This window comes from Aquarana catesbeiana, linkage group LG01 (assembly GCF_042186555.1).
Source record: "Aquarana catesbeiana isolate 2022-GZ linkage group LG01, ASM4218655v1, whole genome shotgun sequence".
NCBI lineage: Eukaryota > Metazoa > Chordata > Amphibia > Anura > Ranidae > Aquarana > Aquarana catesbeiana.
This window is the reverse complement of record NC_133324.1, coordinates 838,753,107-838,768,171: the sequence shown is the minus strand read 5'-3', so window position 1 is coordinate 838,768,171 and position 15,065 is coordinate 838,753,107. Positions and strand designations below refer to the sequence as shown.

Genomic DNA, 15,065 nt, shown 5'->3' with positions numbered 1-15,065 from the left:
ATAGCCGCGCTGTCTCATTGATTTCAATGGGCAGGAGCGGTTTAGGAGCGGTGAATACACCGCTCCAAAGAAGCGGCTCGCAGGACTTTTTTTACCGTCCTGCGAGCGCACCGCTTCAGTGTGAAAGCCCTCGGGCTTTCACACTGAACAAACAGCGGAGGCTGTTTTGAGGCGGTTTGCAGGCGGTATTTTTAGCGCAATACCGCCTGAAAACCGCCCCAGTGTGAAAGGGGCCTTAGCAAAACAACCCCCAACTTTTATATATATATAATATGTTTGTGGGTTGGGATATGACCGCTCCTGCTGCTTTTAAAAGTATCCGATGGAGCCACCCTTGCATGTAGAAACTAGCATTTTGCCTCCCTACACTGTGTGCATCAATAGAAACACAGAAAAACTGTAGTTTAACATGGCAAGACTCTCCCCTGCCCCACCTCGTCTTCCCTAAGCTAACAAAGCTGCGATCTACTGTTAACTCATTTTTGTGAAGACCAGAAGTTCGGGGAAGTGGCACGGTGAGAACAGTAGCCAGCAGCATTGATGTAAACCAAGTGCTGGGGTAAGAAATGTTTATTTTATTGTGCTCAATGTGTTGGGCTAAAAAACACTTAGAGCCTAATATGGAGGAAGTTTTTATAGTGCCATGCTACTGATTATTATTGTTGTACAGGATTTTTATAGCGCCAACAGTTTGCGCAGCGCTGATTGCAGACTTCTCCCCTAGGGGGTCCAGTGTTGTAGATGACCTTTTTTATCTCTCAGGTACTCTAACAGCATTAAAATATTGATACGAGAGTTCCCAGTTCTAACTTCAGTACCGATTCCTGTGTCTCTCTTTAGCCGTGGCTACTGGAAGTGCTTCGGGCGCTTCAAACTCCCTTCTTTCTAAGATGTAGTCAAGTTCTCTCCACACGCTGCTTTTCAAAAAATTTAGTAAACCTTATTGCGTAGGAAGCTTCTGGAGAAACACCATACCCTCCTCTCTGATTCTTTTGTCCCCTGATAGGGGTACAGCCTGCGACTTTCTCCATGACTAAGCCCTACTCAGGCTAAACACTTTGGGGACTGGGTGGAGAATGGACTGTCTCCGGAAGCTGCCCATACAGTGAAGTTTTTTGTAATGGGAAGTGGTATGCAGAATTATCTTCATTTGTATAAAAAATCACTGGAGTCTCACTTCTACTGCTACATTTTTTGTAAGAAATAAAAAAAATGCAACAGTGCAAAATCGAATGCAGCTGTGAATGGTAGCCAATCTGCTTCTAACTTCAGCTTGCTCATATAGGCTTTGACCAAAAAAACCTAGAAGCTGATTGGTTTCTTTGCAGAGCTGCGCCAGATTTTGCACTCTTCAGTTTTAGTAAATCAACCCCATAGAGTAGGAATACCCTTCTATCATAGTTGCAGAATGCAAGTGGATTGGGAAGTGATGAGAATAATCTCTATTGATCGAGGATAACTGCACAGTAAGAGCCTGTGCCAATGAACTTTCTTTTGTATCAGAACAACCTTTCACTCTATAGAAGCCTTTGGGGATGCAAAAGCAGCATGAAGCAGCTTAGGTAATCAAATGCAGGTCAAATGCACGTGTGGATGAACTGTGAATGATCTCAAACAGATCTGAAATGCATGTGAAAGCACATTGCATTTGCTCATCAACATACGGCCTGAGGCTGTTTGAAGATCATGTCGCCTTGTAAATGGTGGACCTGAAAAAAATAGGATTTCTCCACAGTCCTAAAGCAAGTCATTAGTATAAACCTCATGACTGATGCCGCCCAGTAGTAATGAAATCATCCATATACCACACATACTCTTGACCCTATATTTGCCATTTTGTTTGGTAAAATAATAGGCTAATGAGTGCCATAATACCTTATTTAACAAGTAAAAACAAATTTTATAAGAGAAACCAAAATTAACATTTAGTGTTCATCAGTTGCTTGTGAATAGTACTGATCTATGACGTTTGCTAAAACTGCACAGATTTGTGATCATTTATACATTCTTGTCTTTGTTTTAGTGACTTTGACTGCACATCTATCAATAACGACGTGGAAACTAGAAGCCCTGTAAGAACACGGCGACATTCTTGGAGGCAGCAGATTTTCCTGCGCGTTGCCACACCTCAGAAGGGATGTGATTCTCCAAACAGATTTGATGGTAAGAATTTTAATTCGTGTGTACAAGCAAATGTGTATGTATAAAAATATTGCATTCTGTCTACTGTATGTGAGCAGCCCATGCAAATACAATAATTAGTATAATGCATCATTTATTTTTATAAACCTTATAAATAAAATTGCAGAACAGCTTAGTCTATGTGTAAAGAGGAGAAAATATAAATAAAACAATGTGAATTAAGAGCAAAAATTAATATACTGAATCAGAAGGGACAGTTCAGATACAACAAAGCAAGACATGCAGCGAAACATTAACCAAAGCCACAAGTGAACACCACTGCATGAAATTCATACCAAAAGTTCAGGTTTGTGTTAAACCCTTCTAGACTTTTAAAGTCTTTTTCCAGACTGATTCCAAAATGTGTTTCACAATTAAGTAAAAATTACTATTCTAACTATAATATGCATACACGAGTATACTTAACTCGCAAAATGAAAATTTTAAACGCACAAAGAGAAATCAAGAAGACTCAAATCCCTATTACTATTGTAGGTTAGTGCTGTTAGTGTGCATAGTCGGCCGTAAACCGTTCTTGACCAGTCCCTGCTGAACCAGCCCAGATTCGAATCATGTATGGGCAGGCTGAATTTACCCAAGTTGATTGATCAACTTGGCTACAACCAGCCTGTCTGCTTTTACATGCGATTATAGCTAGTGGCTATTATAGCCCTGCTAGCAGTAATAACTGTGTTCTCCCGGTGGGGGTGGCTGAATCACTGAATCTCTCACACACACACAGAATGCAACTGAATCTCACACACACCACAATTGAATGTGTTGATGGGAGAATCCAACAATTTTCAGACACGGGTTGCAGGAAAGAAAATTACTCATTCTGTGGCTGGCATAAGACTTATAGCCTTGGATGAATAAGCCAAAATCATAACCTGATCTGAATGTTTGGGTCATGCAGGCTCCACTAGCTCTGCCTATTTTGATATTCTGCAGTCAAGATTTTAAATGTTATAAAGGTCAATAGCAATCACATAGTTATGGTTGTGAATTATAACAAAAGCTGTTCATAATGACAGGTGGGGTCCTTGTTAAGTCATGCACTTTCATGAGTGGATCCCTAAGACTTTAATTTTGACTGTTGCTATTTGTGGTACCAGATTTCTTATAAATCTCCCCACTTTGGTGGAATAAAAAATAGCAATTTTAAAGATTTCAGTTTGCCACTTGCTTGTATCCCTTCTGTCTTAAGGTGTACAAGAGCTGTAGGGCTGGGGACCTCTTTATCTTAACCTACAGAGGGCAAGGTCAAATAGAGAGTTTAATGTTTATTGGAATTTCCTTTTAATTTCCTTTTAAAAAGACACTTTTGCAAATGGTAACCATATGCATGTTGTGATCATAATTCGTTATATGAAATATTTACTTTTACACAGCGTTCTTTATATTTCTCTTCACCTTTACATACCAATTAAGGTGTCCAGCAAATGCAACATTGACAGCAGTTACAATTCCAAGGATGCTTACAATAATCTTTTTATTCCCTTGGTTTAATTCTCTGCTTTCCATACTGCAGTCTCTTTTTGTATTTGCTGTGTGGTCTTCAGATCCCAGCAGCCAGTAGGTATTGTCGTTTCTGCCTAGATACTTACTAAGGCTTATCAGTACGTGATCTGAAATTACTGTATATCAAAATCACACTTTTTTTTTTTTTTAATGGTTCTTGATGTGGGAATATTAATAGCAAAATATGGGACCATTGTTTTTCTTACATTTTAAGCAGTTGTGTATAACAAGTCCCCTGTATCTGTGCGCCTCCAGCAGCACATCTCTAGTCTCCAGCCACCACTGTAGTATGCAGTCTCTAACCCTCTCTTGTAAAATGTCCATAATATTCCTTAGTTTTCAGAGCGTGCACTTGAGACCCCAGTTATCTATTAGGTTGACAGTCACTGGTTTAAATTTTCTGTATATAGAAATTGTTACTGCAATTGCTTAAAGTGAAATTTTTGGGATATACCTAACTAATCTTAACAGTACTCCTTCAACACCTATAATAACCAACCTGCCTAAGAAAGAGATGTATACTTGCCTTATTTGAGGCCACTCTGGTCCGGCCAATTGATTCAGCACTCTTGACAGCCAGCGCCGTTGCAGGGGAGAGAAGAGCGAGCCAACGACAGATGGGCCATAGGAGCCTATGAGTGATGTTCCTGCTCCAAGGCATTACCAGCCGTTGGTGAGCCCTCTCTCTCTCCTCTCCCCTGCAGTGGGCATTGGCTGAGACAGGAGAGATCATGTGACCAGACTGATGCGGAATGGAAATGGGTAAATTTTATATGGACCTTTTCTTACACATTTAGTTTTGTATATGTATTAGGAGGGGATGATGAGTATTTTTTAGATTAGTGAGGTATATTCAGAATTCCACTTTACACGCCCTATGTGAGAGAGTTAAAACAAAACAAAAAAAAAAGTGCTGAACATTTTGTATTAAAAGCAAAGGTTATTATAATAGATTTAAGGTTTAATAGATTTAAGATTAAAGATTATTATCATAGAATTGTGATGGCGAGCCAGTGAGGCATGCTGGTAACCTGTGTTTTGCTCTATTCCTTTATATCTGTATTTGGTGTGATGTTTGTCAGTGGGAACGTTAGTGATCTGGTTTTTCTCCAAGTGGAATATTTCTGTCAAGTCTGCACAACTTTAGTAACAGAATTTTTTGCTGATGAGGACGTAGATATTTAATCTTTAGGATGATCTAGTGCTTCAGGCTATAAAAATATTTTAATGATTCACCAGTCTGTAAAAAAAAAAAAAATACTTCCTGCACTGGAGTTATTTCTTTAGTTAGTTTGCAAATTTTCATTCATTCTGTGTTAAAAGGAGTCTGAATTAAACCTAAATTACAAGATATTGGAATTTTTTACTGATGCTCCTTTTTAACATTTTTAGACACTTGAGATATTGGACACAGGACCATTTACTATGAAGCCAAGTTCTACCTAGGATAGAGAAGGTTTATTAGAGGTGGCTGCAGGACTGTCAGTGCAGGGACCCAATGCTCCTCCTCCATCCCTGGACATCTTTTACCCTAGTGGAGTTTCATTAAAGCTGGAATTCTCCTCACTGCCTTCTTGGAGCAGCTTTAGAATCATTTCAGACAAGCGCCTCCTGCTGGTATAATACAATTTTCTACAGTCCTCCAGATGTTTTCGAGAACAGCTGCTTTTACTTGAGCTCAAAGGGTGTTTTTTTTTTTTTTTTTTGTTTTTTTTTGGCCTTGTGTTTGGTTTGAATGGTGGTGATGGTGTGAATTAGCCTTTATCTTCAAAATTGAGGAGGTTTATTTTTTTCCATATTACATGTATCTGGAAGAATTATCTGCAGTTTCTTTTGTATTTTTTACGGGGGAAGGGAAATGTAGGATTACCAAGCCATATTGATGCAAAACGTATGTATATATTTATCTCCTACATGATGTAGGCTAAAACAAATCACAAACACCTGAACCCAATTTTGCAGCTTTGACATGTGTTCGTAAAACTGTACAAGTACTTGGCGTATCCAGGTAGATTATACCTTTTTTTTTTTTTTTTTTTTCACAGGACAAATTTTAGGCTTTCTCCTTTCTCTAGCAATACCACACATGTGTATGTAGTGGCGGCTCAACATTTTTTGCGCTGATTATTAGTGGAGAACAGAAACAAATAATTTTTTTTTTCTTTTTCAAAATTTTCAGTCTTTTTTTTTTTTATTTGTTTAGCAAAAAATAAAAACCCCAGAAGTGATCAAATACCACCAAAAGAAAGCTATATTATTGGGAACAAAATATAAAAATTTTGTTTGGGTACAGTGTTGCATGACTGCGCAATTGTCATTTAAAATGCAACAGCACTGAAAGCTGAAAATTGGCTTGGGCAGGAAGGGAGAAAAGTGCCTGGTATTTACGTGGTTAGAATATACCAATGATAAATAATATGTGTGTGTGTGTGTGTGTGTGTGTGTGTGTGTGTGTGTGTATATAATTTTTTTTAATACACATTTTCTCCTCTAACAGTCAGAGGCTATCACAACGGTTCCCAATCGTTAGTACAAGACCTGGGGCTCTTGTTTAGAGCCTATTTTCTGTGCTAGAAGTGCACTGAGAATACATCCACAAAGACCCATTACACGCAAAAACTGCAAAAAAAAATTGAGAGAGATTCCAAGCTCCACCACTTTATCTAATACTAACTGCTAGCAAACCACTAAACACACAGATTAAATACATATATGGAAGATGTTATCTGCCCATGGATTTGTATTTTGTCCATCCAGTCCAGAGATTTACTCAGCTCTGCCACACAAGTCCTGCCTGGCAGAGTGCTGCAGTTAAAGTAGAACTAAGGCAAAATCTTATTTTTCACTTTGGATAAAGGATGGTTATAACCCCTGTCAGTTTTTTATTTTTTTAATTTTTTTTGCCATCTGTGTTGTCCCTCTGGGGAGATTTCTCTTTGCTTCCTTCCAAAGTGAAAGTATCTCTGTTCAGCACCAGGGTCTTCAGAACAAGTGTTTTCCAATTAGAAGATTTCCTTAATGTTCCTGTTCTGGTGACAACTCAAAATTTGGGATATCCTTTTTTTTTTTTTCTAGAGAGGGTGAATCTCACGAAGGGGCCCCAGGCAGCAACAAAAAACCTGATAGGTGTTCTAATCCCTTTCCACTTTATCCAAAGCTAAAAAAAAAAAAAAAAAAATTGCCTTTATTTATATTATAAACACAGGTCTTGGCCCTTCTGAAGGCTGTTACTGGATTGTGAAATGAGGGGTAGCAAATGGATGAGCTCATATCCAGAACTCTACTTTCTCCTCCTGTCAGCATGCCCCCTTATTGGCTCAGAAGCACTAATAGAAAAATAGTTGGCTCCTTGTTCTTCTTCTTCTGTCTCCAATAAAATGTTTTGATAATATTCATTAATGTGGTTGTGAAGTCAGAAGATTTTTTATTTTAATGCATTCTGTGCATTAAGATAAAAAGCCTTCTGTGTGCAGCAGCCCCCCCAATACTTACCTGAGCCCCATCTCTATCCAGCGATGTCCACAAGTGAATTGGCTGTCCGGGACTCTCCCTCCTGATTGGCTGAGACACAGCAGTGTTGTTAGCGCCCCCTGCTGTCAATCACTCAGCCCATCAGGAGAGGGAGGGGTGGGACCAGGGCTGAACCACAGCTCCATGTCTGAATGGCCACACAGAGCTGCAGCTCGGATCAGGTGCCTCCATAGCAATCTGCTTGCTGTGGGGGCACTCAACAGGAGGGAGGGACCAGGAGCTCCAGCCAGGGACCCGAGAAGAGGGGGATTCGGGCTGCTCTGTGCAAAACCACTACACAGAGCAGGTAAGTATAATATGTTTATTTTTAATAGGGAAAAAAAGACGACTTCACAATCACTATAACACAGCTGCATTCATTTTTATTTCATAAAAGCTTGGGGTTCAGCTTTAAGAAAAATATTCTGAAAACAGAAGATTTTTGCCTTTTTATCTTCTGGTATCTACATTACCTTATGGAGCAAAAGAGTTAGAGCTCAACACCAGGCAGAAGTAAAAAATGACCCTTACAGTGGGTCCTCTCCACACTGTAAGGGTTGAATACTTGATTAGTCTAAGGGCTAATGACCGGCTGCTGCCAGTGGGGCTGGGCGCTTCACCTGTGCCCAAGTAACCCCTGAAAACATACATGAGCAAACCACTCGTGTGCATGAGGTTAATTTAAAGGATAAGTTCACATAAAGAAATAAATGCACATTTTTTTGCGGGTTTAAAAAATGTGCGTTTATTACTTTTTGTTGCAGGAGCCTGTAAAGCATTGAAACTGCGATCAGCGATCACTGATGCCATGCAGGTCTCCTGCAGATCTGCCAGTGTATCAGCTTGCTTGTACCTCATATGAGGAAACCAATACATTCTGACAGGAAGACTCCATGAACTACCGCAACGCTCACAGAGATGTTGTAGTTCAAAGAAAGCTGCTACCTTGTAATTTTCCATTCACAGGACACTGAAAATAAGTGACGTGCCCGGTCGCGTTTTGTTTTTTTCTTTTGTGACTGTTATGCCCCGTACACACGGTCGGATTTTCCGATGGAAAATGTGTGATAAGACTTTGTTGTCGGAAATTTCGACCGTGTGTGGGCTCCATCACACATTTTCCATCGGATTTTCCGACACACAAAGTTTGAGAGCAGGATATAAAATTTTCCGACAACAAAATCCGTTGTCGGAAATTCCGATCGTGTGTACACAAATCCGACGGACAAAGTGCCACGCATGCTCAGAATAAATAAAGAGACAAAAGCTATTGGCCACTGCCCCGTTTATAGTCCCGACGTACGTGTTTTACGTCACCGCGTTTAGAACGATCGGATTTTCCGACAACTTTGTGTGACCGTGTGTATGCAAGACAAGTTTGAGCCAACATCCGTCGGAAAAAATCCTAGTATTTTGTTGTTGGAATGTCCGAACAAAGTCCGACCGTGTGTAAGGGGCATTAGTGTGGAGGGAGAAGATTCCCGCTAGCTGTCAGATCGGTAATGTTACAAACCATCACTTCCGATGGCACCCCGAAAGCGGTGCGATTTTGCTGCGATGTTGCCTGACGAAATGTGGTAAAATCGCGTAAACAGAGTCTCAGTACGCCTGTCGCCCAAAAGCAGTTCCAGTCACAATCACGGCAAAATCGCAGCGCGACTGGTGGGCCATTGAAAGTGACGGGGATCGCAAGGGCATCCCACAATTTGCCATGATTCTGGATCACCGAGAACACCGGTAGAATTTCTGCCCACCACCCGGGACGCCTAGATGTGAATGGAGCCTAAACCCTGAACTCCACTGGAAGTAATTCTCACTTATTCTAAAAATAAAGATGCTTATTCTGGTTCATTATCTTTGTGACTTAAGCCATTTGCGTTGTATTATTTATATCAGGCATTAGGAGAAAATCATAAAGGCAGCCATTTCATACTCTACCTTCTGAAAATTCTAATTACCTGGCTGCAATGCTGACCCCTTACCACTTTGATACTTTACATAACTGACTAAACAGGTATGCAGGAAAGGCCACTGATCTTTCTTCACCCTTCCTGATCTCCGTCTTGTTTCAGTGACCTAAACTATTGAGTTCACCACACATGTTACAATCTCTGTACAATCAACTTTAGATTTACCATACCTATGTAATATGAGGACCTTCCTGAACGCTGTAATCATTCCTCTACCCAATCAGATAGGCCCTTGCACTACATAATGGTTGTTGGATCTAAAGGAGTTTCCTTTCAGTCAGATTGTAATGTGTATGCTGAGTTTTTAAACCACTTAGCGCAGACCCTATGCATATATGCGGCCTCGGCTTGAAGGGGTTATACCAGGGTGATGCTTGCAGCTGCAGGCATCACCCCACTACAGTTTTCTAGAGCGGGCGGTAGGCTCTTCAGGAATAACAACTGATGCGTCTAACAGCCACTGGGCTGTTATCCAGAGTCCCCCCTTCCGCCACTCTTCCCGGGCCTCCCGTCCCACCGGGCGACCCGATCCACGATCTGGCTCTTCCGTCGGCTATAGTGAGACCGGAAGGAATCCAGAAATTGCTTCGATCCAGTCTCCTGTGTGTAAACATTGAAGTGACATCATAACGTCACTTCCGGTTTACTCGGCTGCCAATGGCGGCGATTTAAAAAAGAAGACAGTATTCAAAATCGCTGTTTTACCGTGATTACATTTTTATTTTATTTTTTAAAAGAGACAATGTAAAAGGAAAAAAAAATGTTTTTTAAAGCGTCCCAGTGAGCTCGTGCAGCAAAGAAAACGCACACGCAAGTCGCGCCCGCATATGTTAAGTGTTCAAATCACACATGTGAGGTATCACCGTGATCATCGGAGCGAGAGCAATAATTCTAGCACAAGATGACATCTGTAACGCTAACCTGGTAACCGTTAATTTTTTTGAAAGCGTTGCCTATGGAGATTTTTAGGTACCCTTTTTTTGTCGCCATTCCACGAGTGTGCGCAATTTCAAAGCATGACATGTTGGGTAGCTATTTACTCGGCGTAACATCAACTTACACATTATACAAAAAAATTGGGCTAACTTTACTGTGTCGTTTTTTAATTCATGAAAGTGTCTTTTTTCCCAAAAAATTGCATTTGAAAGACCGCTGTGCAAATACAATGTGTCATTAAATATTGCAACGATCGCCATTTTATTCTGTAGATGCTCTGCTAAAATATATATATATATATATATATATATATATATATATATATATATATATATATATATATATATATATATATATATATAAAATGTTTGGGGGTTCCAAGAAGTAATTTTCTAGCAAAAAATACGGATTTTAACTCGTAAGCAACAGATGTCAGAAATAGGCTTAGGCATGAAAGGGTTAAAGTCAGGGGGGGGGGCCAGTATAGCATCCCCAATACAGTCTTATGAATAGCAATTCTCTTTTTTTCAGAAGACTATCAGTAATGGTGCCCCTGGATTTCTCTCATGACAGGTTTACTTAAAGTACAACAGACTGTCCTCTTTTCACCACACTAAATCTTCAGCCTCCGCATGATAATCTGATAATCTGCGACGAGCCTTCCATTGTACATCAGTCTTTTTACCTTCGTTATTAGTTGTCAGGTTATGGTACTTCCACAATTTCTCAAAAGTTAGTGAGTGGAAAGCAAATGCAAAAGATACATTTAGGATGCACCATTCCTACAGTTTAGCATTTTTAGCACAGTCATAAATCATTGACACTTCTGCTGTCATCACATGATATTTATTTAATACAGTAAAACCTTGGATTGCGAGCATAATTCATTCCAGAAACATGCTTGTAATCCAGAGCACTTGTACAGTGGGGATGAAAAGTATTCAGACCCCCGTAAATTTTTCACTCTTTGTTATATTGTAGCCATTTGCTAAAATCATTTAAGTTCATTTGTTTCCTCATTAATGTACACACAGCACCCCATATTGACAGAAAAACACAGAATTGTTGACATTTTTGCAGATTTATTAAAAAAGAAAAACTGAAATATCACATGGTCCTAAGTATTCAGACCCTTTGCTCAGTATTTAGTAGAAGCACCATTTTGATCTAATACAGCCATGAGTCTTTTTGGGAAAGATGCAACAAGTTTTTCACACCTGGATTTGGGGATCTTCTGCCATTCTTCCTTGCAGATCCTCTCCAGCTCTGTCAGGTTGGATGGTAAACGTTGGTGGACAGCCATTTTTAGGTCTCTCCAGAGATGCTCAATTGGGTTTAAGTCGGGGCTCTGGCTGGGCCATTCAAGAACAGTCATGGAGTTGTTATCAAGCCACTCCTTCGTTATTTTAGCTGTGTGCTTAGGGTAATTGTCTTGTTGGAAGGTAAACCTTCGGCCCAGTCTGAGGTCCTGAGCACTCTGGAGAAGGTTTTCGTCCAGGATATCCCTGTACTTGGCCGCATTCATCTTTCCCTCGATTGCAACCAGTCGTCCTCTCCCTGCAGGTGAAAAACACCCCCACAGCATGATACTGCCACCACCATGCTTCACTGTTGGGACTATATTGGACAGGTGATGAGCAGTGCCTGGTTTTCTCCACACATACCGCTTAGAATTAAGGCCAAAAAATTCTCTCTTGGTCTCATCAAACCAAAGAATCTTATTTCTCACCATCTTGGAGTCCTTCAGGTGTTTTTTTAGCAAACTCCATTTGGGCTTTCATATGTCTTGCACTGAGGAGAGGCTTCCGTCCAGCCACTCTGCCATAAAGCCCCGACTGGTGGAGGGCTGCATTGATGGTTGACTTTCTATAACTTTCTCCCATCTCCCGACTGCATCTCTGGAGCTCAGCCACAGTGATCTTTGGGTTCTTCTTTACCTCTCTCACCAAGGCTCTTCTCCCCCTATAGCTCAGTTTGGCCGGACGGCCAGCTCTAGGAAGGGTTCTGGTCGTCCCAAACGTCTTCCATTTAAGGATTACGGAGGCCACTGTGCTCTTGGGAACCTTAAGTGCAGCAGAAATTTTTTTGTAACTTTGGCCAGATCTGTGCCTTGCCACAATTCTGTCTCTGAGTACTTCAGGCAGTTCCTTTGACCTCATGATTCTCACTTGCTCTGAAGTGCACTGTGAGCTGTAAGGTCTTATATAGACGTGTGTGGCTTTCCTAATCAAGTCCAATCAGTATAATCAAACACAGCTGGACTCATATGAAGGTGTAGAACCATCTCAAGGATGATCAGAAGAAATGGACAGCACCTGAGTTAAACATGAGTGTCACAGCAAAGGGTCTGAATACTTAGGACCATGTGATATTTCAGTTTTTCTTTTCTAATAAATCTGCAAAAAATGTCAACAATTCTGTGTTTTTCTGTCAATATGGGGTGCTGTGTGTACATTAATGAGGAAAAAAAATTAACTTAAATGATTTTAGCAAATGACTGCAATATAACAGATGGAAAGTATTCAGACCCCCCTTACATTTTTCAATCTTTCTGTCCCCACTGCATATCAAAGCAAATTTCTCCATAAGAAATAATGGAAACTCAGATTCGTTCCACAAGTCCTTCAGTTTATAGTCCGTATAAAAAGATTATAGCAAAATCCAGCAGGAGCTACAGAGTATAAAAGAGAAGAGAGGCGCCTCTAAGTGTAGCAATATGTTGCTAAATGTTGTACCTTCATTAAATGTAACCATATTGCTACACTTGGAGGCACCTCTCTTCTCTTTTATACCCTGTTGTGACGTGACGCTACTTGTATATCAAGTCATTGCTTGTATATTAAGTCAAAATTTATTTAAATATGTTGCTTGTCTTGCAAAATGCTCTCAAACCATGTTACTCTCAAACCAAGGTTTTACTGTAAAGGGATTTGTATAGCACTGTCAACGCAGCGTTTTACCTACTATTTTGTTACATCAATCCCTATCTTCAAGGAGCTTACAATCTAAGGTCCATAAACAGTGGGGAAAATAATTATTTGATCCCCTGCAGATTTTGTAAGTTTGCCCATTTGCAAAGAAATTAAGGGTCTATAATTTTATCATAGGTGTATTTTAAATGATAGAGCCAGAATATGAACCGAAAATCCAGAAAACAAACATGATACAAATGTTCTAAATTGCGTTGCAGTTCAGTGAGTAAAATAAGAATTTGATCCTCAAGCAAAACATGACTTAGTACTTGGTGGAGAAACCCTTGTTGACAAGCACAGAAGTAAGACCTTTTTTTGTAGTTATTGACCAGGTTTGCACACATGTCAGGAGGGATTTTGGTCCACTCTTTTTCTTATCGTACATCACGGGACACAGAGCCATAGTAGTTACTATGTGGGTTATAGGCCACCTTCAGGTGATGGACACAGAGCCATAGTAGTTACTATGTGGGTTATAGGCCACCTTCAGGTGATGGACGCTGGCACACCTTAAGAAAAAAAGTCCACTCCCTATATAGCCCTCCCACTACTGGGAGTTTTTTCGCCAGTGTCTAAGGTGTTGGTCATGAGTGAAGATGTGCTGAATTGAATGGTGCCCGGGCCTTGTGTCCGAAGAAACGAGGTTTTGCCTGTAAACGCTTCTCTTTAGAGAGCTGGACCTCGGGATCCAGTACTTTTGATATTAAGTCCATAAAGTTTTATTGGCGGAGGTGCTATTACAGGTCCAGGATTGTGGGTTCCCCGAGGGCCCCAGCTCCTGAAGTTTTGTTAACGGAACCCACCATGAAGGGTGAAGATTGGGTCTATTGGTTTTTACCACAGAGAACCCTGCGACGGGAAAGGTAAGTGGAGTTTTCTAAGAAATGATTGAATTTTCTTATGAATTTCTCCTTTAAATTAGTAAATGTTGTCATGCTTATGTGTCACCACTGGGGGCTGTATGGAGCACATACCTTCTCATGCTTCCTCAAAAGATCAAGATGTGTCTGGAACAGCAGGCTTCCTTTCTCTCCAGCCAGCAGCAGACCTCCTATAAGTCTGGGGGGGGGGGGTTCCTCCTCACCAGACACCCCCCACCTGTGCTACATTCTCCCCCTCTGCATAAGGAAGAGCGTCAGGAGAAAAACGGGAAAAAAAAAAACGATCGGCACGCTGCCCTACTCGGCGGCTTCCAGGCTCTCTACTCGACATTTTTTTCCCCCTCTGAGTGATCCCATAGGATCATGGGCCCGCGCTCTCACGGGAAAGCGTTTTTTTAAAAAGAGGAGGGGGCAGGGCTTAGCGTGGTGTTGGCGTCTTCCAACGTTAAGCGCGGGATTGTGTGTTTTAAAGCACCATTTTTACTGCTGCAAGCTGATGGAGGGACACAAGAGCAAGAGGGCATGAAAGAGGTTTGGTGACACAGGCATTCCTTTATGACACATTTACTATTGCATCAGACCGAGCATTAATAGCAGCAGCAGGGCTGGACTATTGCTCAAGCAGTGGATGCGTTCCTTCTGGTAGTACCTCTGCTTTGTGCATCAGGCTATGGTTGGAAGGGGGGGTTTAAAACACCTCAAAAAAGGGCTCTAGAAAGACTTCTACAGCCGCTAGGAAGCCTAAAATCATCTCAATAAAGACATCCTCCCCTGAGAGTGATATGGCTGGTCAGAGTGAGCCATCAGGGACATCAAGTGTTGCAGCTGCTTTTAGCACTGCAGCCCCTGTATATATTACTGAAGAGGTTTTTTCCTCAACCATTTTAGGCTTGGAACAAAAAATTGATTCCCTAATCGCATCCAAGAGGGGGACTAAGCGTAATAGGTCCCCGCCCATTACCTGGGACCCTCAAACTGAGGAACAGGGGGCGAGAGATGACTCTTTTCTCTCAGGGGACCAGGAAGAGGCTGATGACTCCTCTTCTGAAGAGTCCAATACAGAAGGATTGGGTTCACAAGAAAGGTTGTTGGTA

General features: G+C 41.0%; 1 protein-coding gene across 8 annotated transcripts in view; it reads left to right on the top strand.

The window, feature by feature from the left end:
- The window catches only part of TBC1D1 (TBC1 domain family member 1), a 373,516-nt gene that overhangs the window by 272,393 nt on the left and 86,058 nt on the right, over positions 1-15,065 (top strand). For all 8 annotated transcript variants that reach the window (XM_073608893.1, XM_073608877.1, XM_073608932.1 and 5 more), the window contains one exon: positions 2,024-2,163. In XM_073608893.1, the coding sequence (XP_073464994.1) occupies positions 2,024-2,163 (140 nt within the window). The remainder of the gene's footprint in view (positions 1-2,023; positions 2,164-15,065) is intronic.